The 15,104-nt window shown below is 41.2% G+C and overlaps 2 protein-coding genes across 2 annotated transcripts; one reads left to right on the top strand and one right to left on the bottom strand.

Moving 5' to 3' along the window:
• Positions 1 to 3,000: 3,000 nt before the first annotated feature.
• Positions 3,001 to 7,410, bottom strand: atp23 (ATP23 metallopeptidase and ATP synthase assembly factor homolog). Its single transcript, XM_028570730.1, has 6 exons — positions 7,103 to 7,410; positions 6,790 to 6,835; positions 5,077 to 5,158; positions 4,839 to 4,976; positions 3,811 to 3,894; positions 3,001 to 3,716 (listed from the first exon to the last, which is right to left on the bottom strand). The coding sequence occupies exons 1-6, from the start codon at positions 7,248 to 7,250 to the stop codon at positions 3,513 to 3,515; spliced, it is 702 nt and encodes a 233-aa protein (XP_028426531.1). The 5' UTR covers positions 7,251 to 7,410; the 3' UTR covers positions 3,001 to 3,512.
• Positions 7,411 to 7,952: 542 nt separating this feature from the next.
• On the top strand, positions 7,953 to 15,082 carry rpap3 (RNA polymerase II associated protein 3). Its single transcript, XM_028570728.1, has 17 exons — positions 7,953 to 8,116; positions 8,329 to 8,489; positions 8,600 to 8,767; positions 8,862 to 8,972; positions 9,067 to 9,194; positions 9,336 to 9,457; positions 9,541 to 9,611; positions 9,715 to 9,849; positions 10,249 to 10,376; positions 10,474 to 10,595; positions 11,003 to 11,073; positions 11,254 to 11,346; positions 13,142 to 13,341; positions 13,882 to 14,068; positions 14,440 to 14,537; positions 14,664 to 14,764; positions 14,878 to 15,082. The coding sequence occupies exons 2-17, from the start codon at positions 8,337 to 8,339 to the stop codon at positions 14,961 to 14,963; spliced, it is 1,974 nt and encodes a 657-aa protein (XP_028426529.1). The 5' UTR covers positions 7,953 to 8,116; positions 8,329 to 8,336; the 3' UTR covers positions 14,964 to 15,082.
• The last annotated feature ends 22 nt before the right edge of the window (positions 15,083 to 15,104 follow it).

Genomic DNA, 15,104 nt, shown 5'->3' with positions numbered 1-15,104 from the left:
CCCAAAGTACCACATGCACAGTATTAAGTACAATAAATGCTATCCCTTGGCATGGATACGCACTGGTCGTCGAGGGATTTAAATAAAAAAGTATATAAAGTTCATGCTTGTCAAACTAATCCTTTTAATTAAAGTAGTGGTAATAATACTCAGTCTACTAGTCTAGGGCTAATATAGCTACTTTAACTTTTACTTCTACAAATAGCTTACTGTACTTATACTTCAATTTTTTTTCTTTTCGTGTTATGTTTATTCTCCTCATTCTGGATATTTATCCTCATATATCTGTGTTCAGATATGACGTCAGCTGATAAAACAAGGTTCATGGTGGCCATCTTTAGATATGCACTCTTGTCCTCAATCTGCTGAATGTGATAGTTCTCCTCGGGCTACAGAACGGGCGACTGGACTCAATATATTTTCTTTGTTCAAGTGTTTCCCCAGAGTGCTGGAGATGGGACAGAAAAAAATGGCCATCTTGGCCAAAGGATGCCATGGTCACCAGCTTTTTCCCCAGGTCTGCTTCTTTCTTTCCAACATGTTCATTACAAAGTCCTTGAGAAGCAAATGTGTGTGTGTCATATGTTTTTCCCCCGAAGCTCATCACTTACTTTTCCTTTTTCTAAAAAAGCATTGTGCAAAAACATGCATGGTCTTCTTCATCAAATAAGGCCGGAAGTACTAATATCTCAAGACAGCTAAATAATTCAGCAGTCGCTTATTATCAATTCCACACCGTGAAGAGCAGACACCTTAAAACTTCACAAAGGCACGTGGGTGTCCTCGCACTTCATCGCCTCTCCGAGCTACAACTAAATCTGGCATTATTCTAATTAATGAGATGAGTTCATTAGTGCTCTCTGGGTTAATGTGTTGTGCTACAGCAGATTAGTGAAGGGATTTCAGTGTTGCTGGAGCATCCTAATTAGATCACAGTGGGTGCTGCCTGCTTAAATAGATGGAATAATGAAAGTCGTCACTCTTCGCAGCTGCAAACTTCATTACTGCGCCCTATCTCTGCTCATAAAAGGCCCAACATTCACCTGGAACAGGACTCAATGAAATGGATTCAATTATATGTATCAATAAAACAGTAACAGCACTTTCTTTTCAAGTTTGGATAGGATGGTCTGATGATGAGGATTATTGGCCAAAACTGCCATCCAAAGGACTGAGACAGTACTGCAGCCATGAATGAGGAAACTATTGCTGCTCCACAATAAGCAGCTGGGGCATTGGTAATGTCAAATCAAATGGATGTTGCAGAGATACATTGCTAGAACTACATTTCTTTGCTTGAACATACACTGACGTGTTTCTGATGTACTGTCTCCTTTAGTAAAAAGCACATGTTGTTTCTTTGTATCCTGTTGCATACAAAAAATGTAATTATACTTATAAGCTGCGCTACTCAGTATGTTTGTATTAAATGACTATGTGTGATTTTAGGTCATTGTTTCAGTACTCTACCTGCTCAGCGCCGAATGGCAGACAAAGCTAGCTAGTCATAACAACTAGTTAGTAGCTTGTGAAGAAAGTGAAACATTTACCAGTTTAAGAGGCAGATATGGGTTAGATTTTTAAGTGGCATGTGGCAGCCGGAAATGGCATGTCCTTCACCATAAGATGTAAAATATAACTTATAATGTAAATGTAAACTTATAAAATCGCAATTGGCATACGGAAGTATCGGAAGTACATGCCACTGAAACGTGCCACATGCAACTTAAATATCAAACTCCCTCTCTATTCCTCTCAGGAGTTGGTAGAGAGCAAAACAGAGCTAAAAGAGAGGTAATATCACTATCATTCATTATATGGCCTGAAACACAACTCCAAATGAATGCTAATGTTGATCTGTGTTTGCTGGATGCCAAATACACTTTGTTATATTGTTAGAAAAAGAGTTTATCGCATTAAAAAAGCAGGGCCGTAGCTATCATTGAGGGCACTGAAGTTACATCCTCTGTAGTTGTTAGCAACTTAGCCTTTTTAGCAACCTGGAGGAAGTTATAATTCTTTAATTCAAAACGTTAACATGGTGGTTATTTTTTCTGCTAATTCCATTCCATTCTTTTTTTACACTGAATATATTTCTATGAGATTAAATGTGGGTTTGTTGCAAGGACTCTGTATTTCTTAAACCCTGGCTACAGTCCTGAACTCAGTACGAAAGCATGAAATAAAACTTACAAATTCACAACCTTGTTCAGCATGTCTAATTGTATCAATGTGTTTTGTAGCTGGCATTTGATATGTGCACAATTCCAGCAGTAATTCTTTTGTTTTGTATGATTTCTTTATTTAGCCTACTTGGGTGTATGACAGTGCTCAAATCCAAATATCATTCCCTCCTTTTGTTTTCAAGTGTTTGTCTCACATTAATCCCACTGCCTCGAAGCTGTTTATCATTTTCTCTGTTAAGCTTCTAAAATTAACCTAATCTTCTTTGCTCGTCATCCCACCCACTCTCCTTGTTGTTTGAGCCCACACTCATTTTGTGTTCTTGTTGTGTATTCTAACAGGAGACTGTTGAGATAAGTGGCATATTACACTCCAACAGCAGACACACCAAGTGACTTTGTGATTATGATGCAGAGGGTGTTGTCTTTTAGATAGGCAGAAGAGGAGGAAGGGAGGGAAGGGGATTATGAGGCTAATTCCCTTATAACTTTTTCCCTCATTAATCTTTGCGGAGGGATACGAGATTCTTTAAATGCTAATGTCCAATAAAGATGTCAGCGGTGACATTTTCCAGTTGCGGCGCAGATGTGAACAAAGTTGACCGTATTGTTGTGGAAGAACTTTTCTCACTTTACTCATATTACTTGCCTCACATGTTAATTTGAAGAATCCTCTATTGGGATTAGACATGTGTTATAATCAGCAATGTGCATACTTATGCTTCTTTGGCAAGTCAGGAATTCAAACATTTTGTGCCAAGGTCGAACATAACCCCATAATAACATAACCTACTTTTTCAGAGGAATCAAACTTTAATTAAAACACAAGTTGATTTGGTTTAATTTAAGCACTATCAGCTCTATTTACAAGAAATGAGTGGAGGTCAATGTGGCAACACGATGAAGAGCAAACAGTCAGAGAAATACATCCTTGTTTGTCATCAACAGACTTTAACAGCAAACATTGATGGACAAAAATGAAATCCTGCATTTCCTTAAAAGCACCCATTGATCAAATAAAAACTAATGACAAATAAGTCACTGGGGCCTCATCTAATAATTTACCCTCACAGCAAAATTACCCCTTTCAATCCCTTTATACAGAATTAGTATAAAAATGAAGGTAGAACATGAAATGTACTGTATCTTCCTGTTCCAAGGACAAATCATCATTCTCTGAAAATCCCTTCTGAAGGGCTTTGATCATTTTCGACACACTGTCATTCTGTTGAGGCTTTTATGTTGACCCGGGCCCTGGCGCTGCCAAGCTTCTATCAGCATCGCTGCCGGTCACAGCACCCTTAGGAGTTAAATGAGAATGTGACGACACTAAAGGTTTGCATAATATCGATCTCTGTTCTCATAATCTCTGTAGGCAAAGCCAGCATCCTTCTTGCCGTGCGGAATTCGTCCAAACGGTTCGTGGTCGTTGAAACACGTGTGAAAGACTTCATCCACTATTTTCACCGCCTCCTCTCGGCTAATTTTCCTCACAGCTAGGATGGAGCGAAGGGCACGGCCTCGGACGCACTCCTGTCCCAGGAAAAACCGTGATGTGTGAAGTGTTAGATTACAGACACAAATCTGACCTGCCAGTAAAAAGGTACATTTATCCCAGTGCAGGTACCTGATGATGCTGCTTCAAGCCAAAGTTGAATCTGGATACTTCATTGCTAAAGGAGCAGTCTCCACTGAGGTTAGCTGCCCGAATCTGAAACAATGACACAGAAATGTCTTTGGATAATCAGCATACAAAACTTCAACTTTTCATAACGGCACCACAGACAGTGGAAGGTTATGGGCAAAGATGTTAGGATTTATCCTGGATATATACTTCCGTTAATCCAGACTAAAGAAAGTGTATATTTGTTACCTGCTTTTAAAGATTTACATTACATACATACATACATACATACATACATACATACATACATACATACATACATACATACATACATACATACATACACCTTATTGCCATATTAAAGTGCTCATATTATGCTTTTGGGCTTTTTCCCTTTCCTTTATTGTGTTATATATCTTTTTTGTGCACGTTATAGGTTTACAAAGTGAAAAAGTCCAAAGTCCACCCCAAAGGGACTTACCATCTCCAACAGAAAACACTGTTCACAAACCGCTCCAAACAGCTCTATTGTAGTCCAGCCTTTACTTCAGAGACAAACGTGGGTCACTTGGTAACACACGTTATAATGCTCCATCATACTCTGCTTCTGACTGGCTAGAAGTCCTTACCTACTGCTACTGCACATGTGCGACTCCCAACAAAGAAGGAGTAGAAGTGTGATGTCTCACTCTGTAGCTAAAACAGAGAGCTCAACACACAGGGTGAAAAGAGGAGCTGCACCAAAAAAAAATACAGTGTTTTTTTTTTTTTTTAATTAAACCATGTAAACCTATTCTGATATAGGCCTAACCTCTAAATACAATTATGAACCTGAAAATAATCATAATATGAGCACTTTACGTTGCTTACTGTAACATCTAAACTTAACTGCTTTGAGTTTTTTCCCTGCACTTTGGCTTCATTTTGATATCAAAGAGAATGGGAATAGTCATTTTCTAAACGGTTCCAAGTTGGAACCGGTTCTCGATGCCCAAACTTAATTGCACAAAAATGCACACATTGGGACTCACCTCAGAACAAGCTAGATGTCGGAAGTTGTTGAACCAGTCCACGTGGGCGCGGCAGTGGTCAAAGGCATGAATGAGCTCATGTGTGACCACTCGGTTCATGTGGGACTGCTGGTGGATGTTGTTCTGACACAAAACGATCTGCAAACAAATTCAAATCACCATTACGTTGAGGAGTAACATTCTTTTACCCCATCAGAACCTGCTTTTATCTTTATTGCTGCAAAGATGTATTTCTTACTTGAGAAGAATCTGCGTCAAAGCCACCGCTGACCGTCCCGTCACAGTCCTCACAGGAGAAATGGCGCTCTTTTAACACTTTGCTGTGTTGAGAGGAGAAAGTAAACTTAGTTTGTTTTCTTTGTAACAATAGTTACAGTTCTTAATAGGACTGAACGATTAATTGCATTTGCGATAATATCGCGATATGTTAAAACGCGATTTCCTAATCGCAAAGGCTGAGATTTGGTCTCGATTTGATGACTCGCGAGAGCAAATCAGTCTGCACTCCGCAGAGAAAGCATCAACTTAGCACGCTAACGCTACACCGTACCTTGAGCTGATCTCTGTCATTCAAGCAATTCTGACTTTAAATCTTTTACAGCCAGTTTAATAAAATGAAGGGTTTTGCTCGGGCTCGAGTCCATACATGCAGTTAATGGACACAGGCACGCAGAACTGAAGGCTCGGTTGGCAACGAGCTAGCTCTGATTAGCGGTTAGCTCCGTTTTAAAGATATGAGTGGAGGAGCTGCCACTGAGAGGGGTATCAATTAGACTGATAAATGACGTTCGGGGAGCTTTCACAGCAGCGTGGCCGCGGTGTTTCAACGGTGTTATTAGTACAGTTAATCCCACGGCAAGACCAGCAGCAGCTAACGTAACGATAGCCTCTCTGAGCTAGAGCTAACGTAACGATAGCCTCTCTGAGCTAGTGCAGTGTTGACGGTGTCGGCACGCAACTTCACGAGGGGGAGGGGCTGGAGGCAGCTCCTCTCTGTGCACTGTAAAAAAATGTGTGTATGTATATATGTATATATGTTTGTGTGTGTGTATATATATATATATATATATATATATATATATATATATATATATATATATATATATATATATGTGTGTGTGTATATATATATATATATATATATATATGTGTATATGTATATATATATATATATATGTGTGTGTGTGTGTGTGTGTGTGTATGTATGGGTTTTTACTTATTTAACTGTCTAGTGTGTAATTGTGTGTTGTTCATACTATACAATGTATTATTCAAGAAAGACAAACAATAAATCAGAAGACAAAGAACTTAAAAAAATAATCGAATATCGAATCGCAATCACAATATTTGGGGAAAAAATCGCAATTAGATTATTTTCAAAAATCGTTCAGCCCTAGTTCTTAAGTATGCAAACCCAGCTTAAATTTAAATTACTGTTAAAATTGTTGTACAAGTGTCAATGAAGTGAAGGGAGGAAAACAGGTGGAAATTATCACATAAAAGACAACATTACAGAAATGGAATATCAACTAGGAATTAGAATTTTGGTGCATATACAGTATGTAGTAGATGCCCTAAAAACAAAACACATAAGCATACATTACATTTAATTTGAGATGAGTTGGCTCCAAAAAGCAATATTAAAGCTAAACATTATTTAATTTAATCAATGTCATTATTTATGTTACCTTGCATATTTGGTTATATCGACACTTATTTTTATTAAGTAGATGCGGAATTATATTTTGTTTGCAAGTTTTACCTATGAGATGAGAATCTGCTTGGATTTAAAAGGCACAAAAATAATTCTAAACCATAATTAGAATGACTAATCTGTTATAAGAAGGTCAGTGTAAACAGTCCCAGGCTTTTTTTTTGCAGTGATGTGAGTATTACAGTGAAAGGTCAACCATGATAAACACACGTATATTTTATATTAAATGATACGTACCATCCGGAACTTTTCATGGCACTAAGGAGGAGTTTGGCATACGGACCTGAGAGGAGCACAGGAACCGGTTAGAACTATAGACAGTATATAAGAAGGTTAGAACTGAATGGAGTTAGCTTCCAATCAATGACAGAAACCACTGCTAGCTACATCATAAAGCTACATGCTATACTCTCTGACAGCAGGGTTAAAACGTTAACATTGCACGGGTATTTCAAATCACAAACACATTCGACAGAAAGCTTATGGTCAGACAAGATATCGGCTGTTCACTACTGACATGACATTCATTAGCCGGGGCTACAGCACTCACTAGTTTCCATTGCGAACTGCAACATGACCTGACACTTGTGGTTGAAAGTGAACAGGCTCTGCGCGATGGATTTCCCCCTGTTATTCCCCGTCTTTCTCTCCGGGAATAAATCGTATCCATATTCCTCCTCTTGTTTAGACTGGTCCATTGTAGGAAATGTTGTCAACAATTTGGAAATGTGTGCATCAATCCCCTGAATCCCCTGGTTAGCTAGGTCATCACTGTTTTGTAGATCACGTGGTCGCAAAAGGTCAAAGGTAATGAACCGGAATATTTATTTGTAATTTGATTGGTAGCTCTTTTATACATAAAAAAAAAGTCAGGACATATATTTCGCTATATTTCGCTTTGATGTAATATATAAAAAAAACAATTAAAATGTATATTTTTTTCAACGCAGTTTTGTTAGATACGGTATAGATCATCGATTCAGAACGTGTATGCAAGTCGTCAACTCCCCGTCTCAGTTTCCAGTCATAGGTTCCCAGTGCATCTGTACGCTATTACTCAAGCTGTAGACCAGTTTCTAAAGGCTACACACAGGTTACACACAAAAAGGGCAAAGGGGCCCAGGGGTGACCTTTTATGTGGATATTTTGTTTTTTTATTGTTATATAGGTTTGTTTGTTTAGAGGGGAAAGGCTAGCCTACTTTAACAGTGGGCTGTACCAGGTAAATGACATTAGAAACCACGACAATGCTAACGTCAATTGTCCACGAATAAAACTGGCACCGTAGTTTAACGTTAGTTTCCTTTTGGGTCGGTTGTTTGCAGACTTTTACAAACGGACAAGTGAATAACATTTATTTGTAGTAAGTAATCTGTTTGTAACAGACGATCTTTGGCTACGCCCAGCGCATGCTCAGTAGCGCAAAGGCTGCTGGTACTCGGCTGTCATGGCTCCGAACGTAAACAGACAGTTGTGAATAACGACACATGCTGTTGTAGTATTCAGCCAAATTAACTGCAGCTGCATTTTATCTGTATTTATCAGCCGGAGAAACAACTGCCAGGTACTTTACAAGGTTCACGTAGCTACAGAGTCACTTGCATCTATTTGATTTGCTCTCAATGTTTGGTATTTCTGCTAGCTTAAAGCTAGCTAGCTGTTAGCCGCAAAAGCATGATTCTCGAGTTTTCCTCTTGGCTGCGGCACCGACTTCAAGGCTACAACGTACAGCAACACGTTTTAAGAATCTCTCCAAAACAAATGTCTGTTTCACAGGGAATAACATGTCCGGAGGAAACAAAGCCATTGAGTTACAGCTTCAGATGCGGCAGAATGCGGAGGATTTGCAGCGCTTCATGACGGAGCTGGGAAGCTGGGAGGAAGACATAAAGAAGAAGGACGAGGAGCTGAGGACGGGAGGACTTCCGGAGGCCCAGGTTTTTCCCCCCTGCTGTACACATCCATCCGTCCATCCGTCCATCTCTGGAGCAGGTAAAGTTCTGGATGATTCTTCAGGTATCAGCAGCGTGTTGTCTCTTTGTTGTAGAAGAAACTCCCACCTGTGCGCAACAAAGACTACAAAACAAAGATGAGGGAGAGGAGGAGGAAGAAGAAGAAGGAGCCAACAGGCAATGGTGACGCAAAGGCTCAGGAGCCCGGTGAAGCCTCGAGGATAAAAGCATACGACTATAGATCATGGGACAAGTTTGACGTGGTAGCTAATGCATTCTTATGACATAATACTGAACACGATGAACGGTGAAAGTCGCGGAGCAGTTAACTAAATAAGTGTGATTCTGTGGTCGCAGGACAAAGCTTTGACAGAGATGGATAAGGAGGAAAGTCCTGCAGAGTCCAATGAGTCCGACTCTGAGGAAGCTACAGCTGATCAGGAAAAAGCGCTGGCTGAGAAAGAGAGGGTAAATACTGTATGAGAAGTACTGCAGTGTAAACAACTAAAGAGAAGATTAAAAGGTACCCTTTCCTAAAGCAGATTATACTTATTATTTTCAGGGTAACGCGTTTTTCAAAGATGGGAAGTACGACGAGGCTATTGAGTGTTACACCAGAGGGATGTGTGCAGATCCTTACAACCCTGTGCTTCCCACAAACCGAGCCACCTCCTTCTTCAGACTCAAAAAGTAAATTGCGATTTAAAAAAAAAAAAAAAAAAAAAAAAAGATGTCTTAAGTTTTGTTTCAATAAATGCAACAACATTAAAAAGGATGTGTGTGCAGATATAAAAAAAGATTTGTAAGTCACTGAGACTTTGTTCTTTGCAGGTATGCTGTGGCAGAGTCCGACTGCAACTTGGCCATAGCTCTAGACAGCAACTACTTCAAAGCGTACGCGCGAAGAGGAGCAGCACGGTTCGCTCTGAAGAAATATGAATCTGCATTGGAAGGTGACCACCTGGTAAAGTGATTCAATCATCTGTTTTTTAACTAGAGTGCACTGAGATACCACCACAAACTTGTTTCTGAACAGATTATGAGATGGTTCTCAAGCTTGACCCCGGGAACGCAGAAGCACAGAATGAAGTCAAAAAAATCAAAGAGGTGAGTGTGAAAGGATCGTTTTGGGTGTAGCCTCATTTCCCAAGTCGTCGTCTTCTTCTTCTTCTTCTCTTTTCATTGCCTCCCTTTCCCTGGCTGGTTTCAGACTCTCGGAGATCAGGCACCAGCCGTCCCGAGTGAAGCCGCACAGCCACAGGAGAGTCCCACGGCGGACCCCGAGCGCCAGAGCCTGATGGAGGAACAGCAGAGACGACAGGAGGCGGCTTTACAAAAAGACAGAGTGAGCTTTGCCACTCATGCTGCTGCGTGCATCCCTTTTGGACCCATTAGCTAACATGTCAGAGGCTAGTTAATTTAAAAAAACAAAAGTGCCCAAATGTCCATGTGAGGACTACTTTTAACGTTAGTAGACATTTCAGTTTTGTCTTTTTAGTTGTATGTGTTCTGGCTGTATGATGGACTGTAAGGGCAACATTTGAGAACAGGCAAAAAGAGTGAGGTGTTTCATTGTTGTTGTCTCAAAAAGTGAGAACCAGTCAGATATATTGACTAAAGATAAAGTTGTTTTTTTTGGCACAAAGAGACATTTTTGAGTTTCTGATATTATAACAATTTTGTGAACTACTTTGTGTTTTATTTTGGAAATAGTTTTCCTAAGTTGTCTGAATGCGCCTTTCAGGGGAATGCTTATTTCAAAGAGGGCAAGTATGAAGCAGCTGTTGAGTGCTACAGCAGAGGCATGGAGGCAGACAGCATGAACGTCCTACTGCCCGCCAACAGAGCCATGGCCTTCATCAAGCTGGAGAAGTAAGCAGGACTTGTTCTTCTTCATGTTAAAGTGAAAATGCGTCTGATATAAGACTATAAAACATGTCTTTTTTTTTTTTTTTTTTGTTGGCTGCAGGTATAAGGAGGCAGAGGAGGACTGCGCCAAAGCCATTTCTCTGGACAGTACTTACTCCAAGGCTTTCCACCGCCGTGCCACCGCCAGAGTGGCTTTAGGGAAACTGGAGGAGGCCAAACTAGGTGCTGTGTAGAACAACACTGTCCTCCAAAGGCTTACAGCAGCAACTACATTTTCTCTGTTTGTTTGTTTTTTAACACATGGAAGACCACAAAGCTGTCAGATATGTAGCTGTATCTTTCTAAATAATCTGTGTTTCTATCGTTGGTTTAATTGTTATCTTTACATATGTTGCAAAATTGCTCTTATTCTATTTTAAGACCGTTCCCAGTTTAGGCTCAAGTTCTGTTCATTTATAAATCAGCTTCACCTCTGCGTACAAAGAAATTAAATTAGAATTACACTGAAATAATATGAACATATTATATGTGGAGGCTAAGCTATTGGTGTGTCTGTGTGTGTCTGTGTGTGTCTGTGTGTGTCTGTGTGTGTGTGTGTGTGTGTGTGTGTGTGTGTGTCTGTGTGTCAGATTTTCAGGAGGTGTTGAAACTGGAACCAGGGAACAAGCAGGCCCTGAATGAGCTCCAGAAACTCCAGATTGTATGTGTTTTTTTTTCCAGATCATCTACTCTGTTTTAATCCCCTCTGGTTATGAGCATCATCATAAATACTTAAATTCCGATCTTTTGTAATATACAGATGATTAATGGACACGTCAGGCTTTATTAGGTTTGATCTTCTACAGACTTTACTTCTGTTTTCTTATTGTCACTCCGTTAGGACGTGGCTTCCAGCGGCCTTCTCCAAACCCCCGACGGCACACAGAGGAGAACAGTTCAGCCGATAGACAAACCAACACATCTGCGGTCAACTGTGAGTGCTTCCCTCATTGTAAAATGTCTCTTTTGATGAAAATACTTTGCATTGTGCTATGCCGAAAGCAGTGAATTCAATTCAATTTTATTTATAGTATCAAATCATAACAGAGTTATCTCGAGACACTGTACAGATAGAGTAGGTCTAGACCACACTATAATTTACAAAGCCCCAACAATTACAGTAATTCCTTCAAGAGCAAGCATTAGCAGTGGCTATTGCGACAGTGGCAAGGAAAAACTCCCTTTTTAGGAAGAAACCTCGGCAGACCCAGACTCTTGGTAGTCGGTGTCTGACGGGGCCGGTTGGGGGCGTGATGGCGATAATAGTCCCATTAAAGATAGTGGAACAGTGACTTTGAAGGTAGTCGTTGTTCATGTCACAGCAGGACGTTGCGGGACGAAACGTGGCGCTGCGGCGCACGGGTGGGTGCAGCAGACGCAGCAGGACGCGGCCGGGCGTTGAAACATAAGGACTCCGGGGAGTAAACTCCCCAGAGCTAGTTTAGTAACAAGCAGTTCTGGGACAGGATGCATATGAAAACATTGATGAGAGGCTGTACTGGCCCGCCTCCCTCTACTCACACTATATTATTGATTATATGATCAATAAATCTGATGACTACGAAGAGAAGCAGGTGGGCCGGGTTAGGCGGACGCTGCAACTCCTCACTTCTTAACTATAAGCTTTATCAAAGAGGAGAGTTTTCAGTTTATTCTTAAAGGTGGTGATGGTGTCTGCCCCCCTAACCCGGACTGGGAGCTGGTTCCACAGGAGAGGAGCCTGATAGCTGAAGGCTCTGGCTCCCAGTCTACTTTTGGAGACTCTAGGAACCACAAGTAACTCTGCATTCAGGGAGCGCAGTGCTCTAGTGGGACAATAAGGTACTAAGAGCTGTTCTAGATAGGATGGTGCTTGACCATTTAGGGCTTTGTAGGTCAGGAGAAGGACTTTAAAGTCAATCCTGAATTTCACAGGAAGCCAATGCAGAGTAGCTAAAACAGGAGAAATAGTGAAGGCAGAGATTGGTAGACGTCTGATGCTATAAACACTGATGGCATCTCACTGTATTCCAGGTAAAAAGTTTAGCGTAGAAGCAGCGTTCTTATGGATCCCACGCAACTTCTAGGCAAGTCCCGCCCTACGAAGCAGCCCGATTGGTTGGGGTTAGGCATTGACCTCGAGTAGTTAAAGTTAGGATAGCCGACTGGTCAGGGGATAGGACCTGAACAAATCGGGTTCCGTTAACTCGCGTAAGCATGGACGCCTGGCCAGTAGTAGCGTGTGGATGCTATTGAAGGGCCGGTCCCTCTTAGAAGTTGCGGGGGTTCCATAATAACGCATAGAAGCAGGATAATATGCTGTGTTTAAATTTCTGAAAGGATCATTTTAATACATGAATCAATTTGTTGATTGACAGAAAATGAATCTATGACGCCATCGACTCTTATTATTTAATTTATTGACTTTTTAATACACTACTTAGGGCTCTAGGAACTTGTGATTAGCACTTTTCTTTATATTTGACATTGTATATGCTAAAATATAAAAAAGTAGACTTTGTTATTGAAAGTAATGTCTTTATACAGTTTGTACTTAGATAGGTCTGACATGCTTTTTCTATTGAGTAGCTCACTCCCCATGTTTATAGCGTTATGTGTCCAGCAGGTGGCAGAATAGACAACGGCTTTGATTCTGTCACATTGATTTTGTGGTCTCTTTAGTAGAATTCAGACCATCTGATCTGAAGCTTTTGGTTTTTGACTGATGCTGAGCATCTAATGCTCTTCAGAAACCTCTGAGGAGGATCGACATTGAGGAAGTGAGTGGAAAGGTGACCGTGTCCAAGACGGAGTCGGGCGGGTCCAAGTCCCTCATCCAGGAAGTGACGAGGGAGGCCGGGGACCAATCCTCTCCGCTGTCGACTTCGCCCAGCGCCAAGATGATCAAGATGGAGGAGCAAGCAGAAGTCCCCTCACACTCGTCTGAGCAGTCAGTGGCACCCCCCCTCCTCTGTGTCAAAAATATTGGTTACTTTATTACTTCACTAAAAATGTTGCGTTATTTAGCGCAATGATGCATTGGTAATTCCCACCCAGTAAACAGATGTTCGGCCTTTTGCACGAGGAGTTTCAGCATCTCCCTCCTGGAAAAAGAGGTTTTAAGTTCAAAGGTGTAAAACCAAACGATATAAAAACCGCTTTGTTCCAGCGGCAATCACACAGATTTCACAATTTGCACATTTGTGTAGGCCTGTATGTTATTTATGTAGTCATTCGTTGGTTTTTAGATTTTACGGTGGTCAGTTTTAAGTGCTTTCATTGGTATTTATTAGATATTCTAGCATCCTGATTAGCACTGGCGCAAGTTTTTATTTATTGTCCCATTGTATTGTTATCTATTGTCCCATTGTATTGTTGTCTGTGGTCTCTGAGACTGTGTGTCATGGATGCCCTGCCCTTTTTAAACTGTGCAACAAACTTACCTTACGGGGTACAAATAAAGTAACCTGAACCTGCTTCGGTTCCCCAGAGTCCCTGCTAGCAGACAGCCGGAACAAGCCGAGCAGGGGGAAATGGTTCCTCCTGCTGCTGGAGCATCAGTCAGCCCCTCCTCCACAGTAGATGAGCTGCCTTCTCCACCCACCAACAGCTTCAAGCTGGAGGCCGACTTCCGCACCATCGGGAACCAGCCTGAGGTGATCTACAGATATCTGAGGGTGAGCTGGGTTTTTGGAGATTTACAAAAAAATCGCACTGTACGTGTTTGTGTGTTGAGACAGTATAATGATGTGCTGTCAGCACAGCCTTGGTATTGACTTATGCAGATTAAGCCAAGTTGCCTGTCTGCAATGAAATGGGACATTTAATGCAAACGCGGCTTGAATCTGAGCTCTTAAATTTGATGGGAAAGCTAGATTTGAATTACTTTTGTTTCTGAAAGAATTTACAAAATTTCAAATCTACGATGAATTGAATGAAGAAATCAGACTTGGTGCTGATTGCACAACCCCCCCCCCAAAAGTCAAGATCCATCCACGGTTTAGTTTGAACTGAAGTTCTCAGGCTTCTTTCTGTTCTCGTCTTGCAGCAAATCAAGCCCGAGGCGTACGCAACCATTTTCCACAGCTCCCTGGAGTCTCACGTTCTCAATCAGATCCTGAGGACGCTGCATGGTTTCTATATCAAGTGAGTTGTAAAAGATTCTCTCGAGGGGGGGAAAAAAAAAATCTAAACCTGAAACTGGTTTCCTGTTCAGCATAGCCACGTTACACATGTAGCGTTACACCGTACGTTAACACCAGTCTCACGCAGGAATGAAGCCCCGGCCGTCACGCTGGAGATCCTCAGGCGTCTGGCGAGCGTGAAGCGCTTCGACATGGCCGTCCTGTTCCTGACCTCCCCGGAGAAGAAAGGTTGAGTCTCTCTTTTGATATGCTGTCGCGGACGACTCATACTTTTCACCCACACATTCCATCATATTGATAATTGTGATAATTGTTGTTCTACTTTTCTTCCCCCCCCCCAGTGCTTAAAGAACTGTTTGACTTCCTCCACCAAGCAGAGCTGGAGGGATCATCTGTCACAGCTTTACAGAAGAAGTACGGTGTGTGACGCTGCTGATTCTATAGACTTTTTAGTTTCATCACACAGTGCTACATTATTTTCCAAACCTATAATCTAATACTGAATAAATGTCCATTCACTACACTTGTGCTATGGCTCTGTGGAAATATGATGTCATCTACTTTCTGT

This window comes from Perca flavescens, chromosome 23 (genome assembly GCF_004354835.1).
Source record: "Perca flavescens isolate YP-PL-M2 chromosome 23, PFLA_1.0, whole genome shotgun sequence".
In the NCBI taxonomy this organism is placed as follows: domain Eukaryota; kingdom Metazoa; phylum Chordata; class Actinopteri; order Perciformes; family Percidae; genus Perca; species Perca flavescens.
This window is presented reverse-complemented; position numbering and strand designations above follow the sequence as displayed.

Excerpts from the sequence above, each read along its gene's own strand:
- atp23 (XM_028570730.1), bottom strand. The coding sequence starts at position 7,250 with ATGGACCAGTCTAAACAAGAGGAGGAATATGGATACGATTTATTCCCG. Across the intron at positions 5,159-6,789 it reads GCCATGAAAAGTTCCGGATG|CAAAGTGTTAAAAGAGCGCC; the intron begins GTACGTATCATT and ends CTCTCAACACAG. Across the intron at positions 3,895-4,838 it reads GACATCTAGCTTGTTCTGAG|ATTCGGGCAGCTAACCTCAG; the intron begins GTGAGTCCCAAT and ends TCATTGTTTCAG.
- rpap3 (XM_028570728.1), top strand. The coding sequence starts at position 8,337 with ATGTCCGGAGGAAACAAAGCCATTGAGTTACAGCTTCAGATGCGGCAG. Across the intron at positions 9,612-9,714 it reads AAGTCAAAAAAATCAAAGAG|ACTCTCGGAGATCAGGCACC; the intron begins GTGAGTGTGAAA and ends GGCTGGTTTCAG. Across the intron at positions 9,850-10,248 it reads CGGCTTTACAAAAAGACAGA|GGGAATGCTTATTTCAAAGA; the intron begins GTGAGCTTTGCC and ends TGCGCCTTTCAG.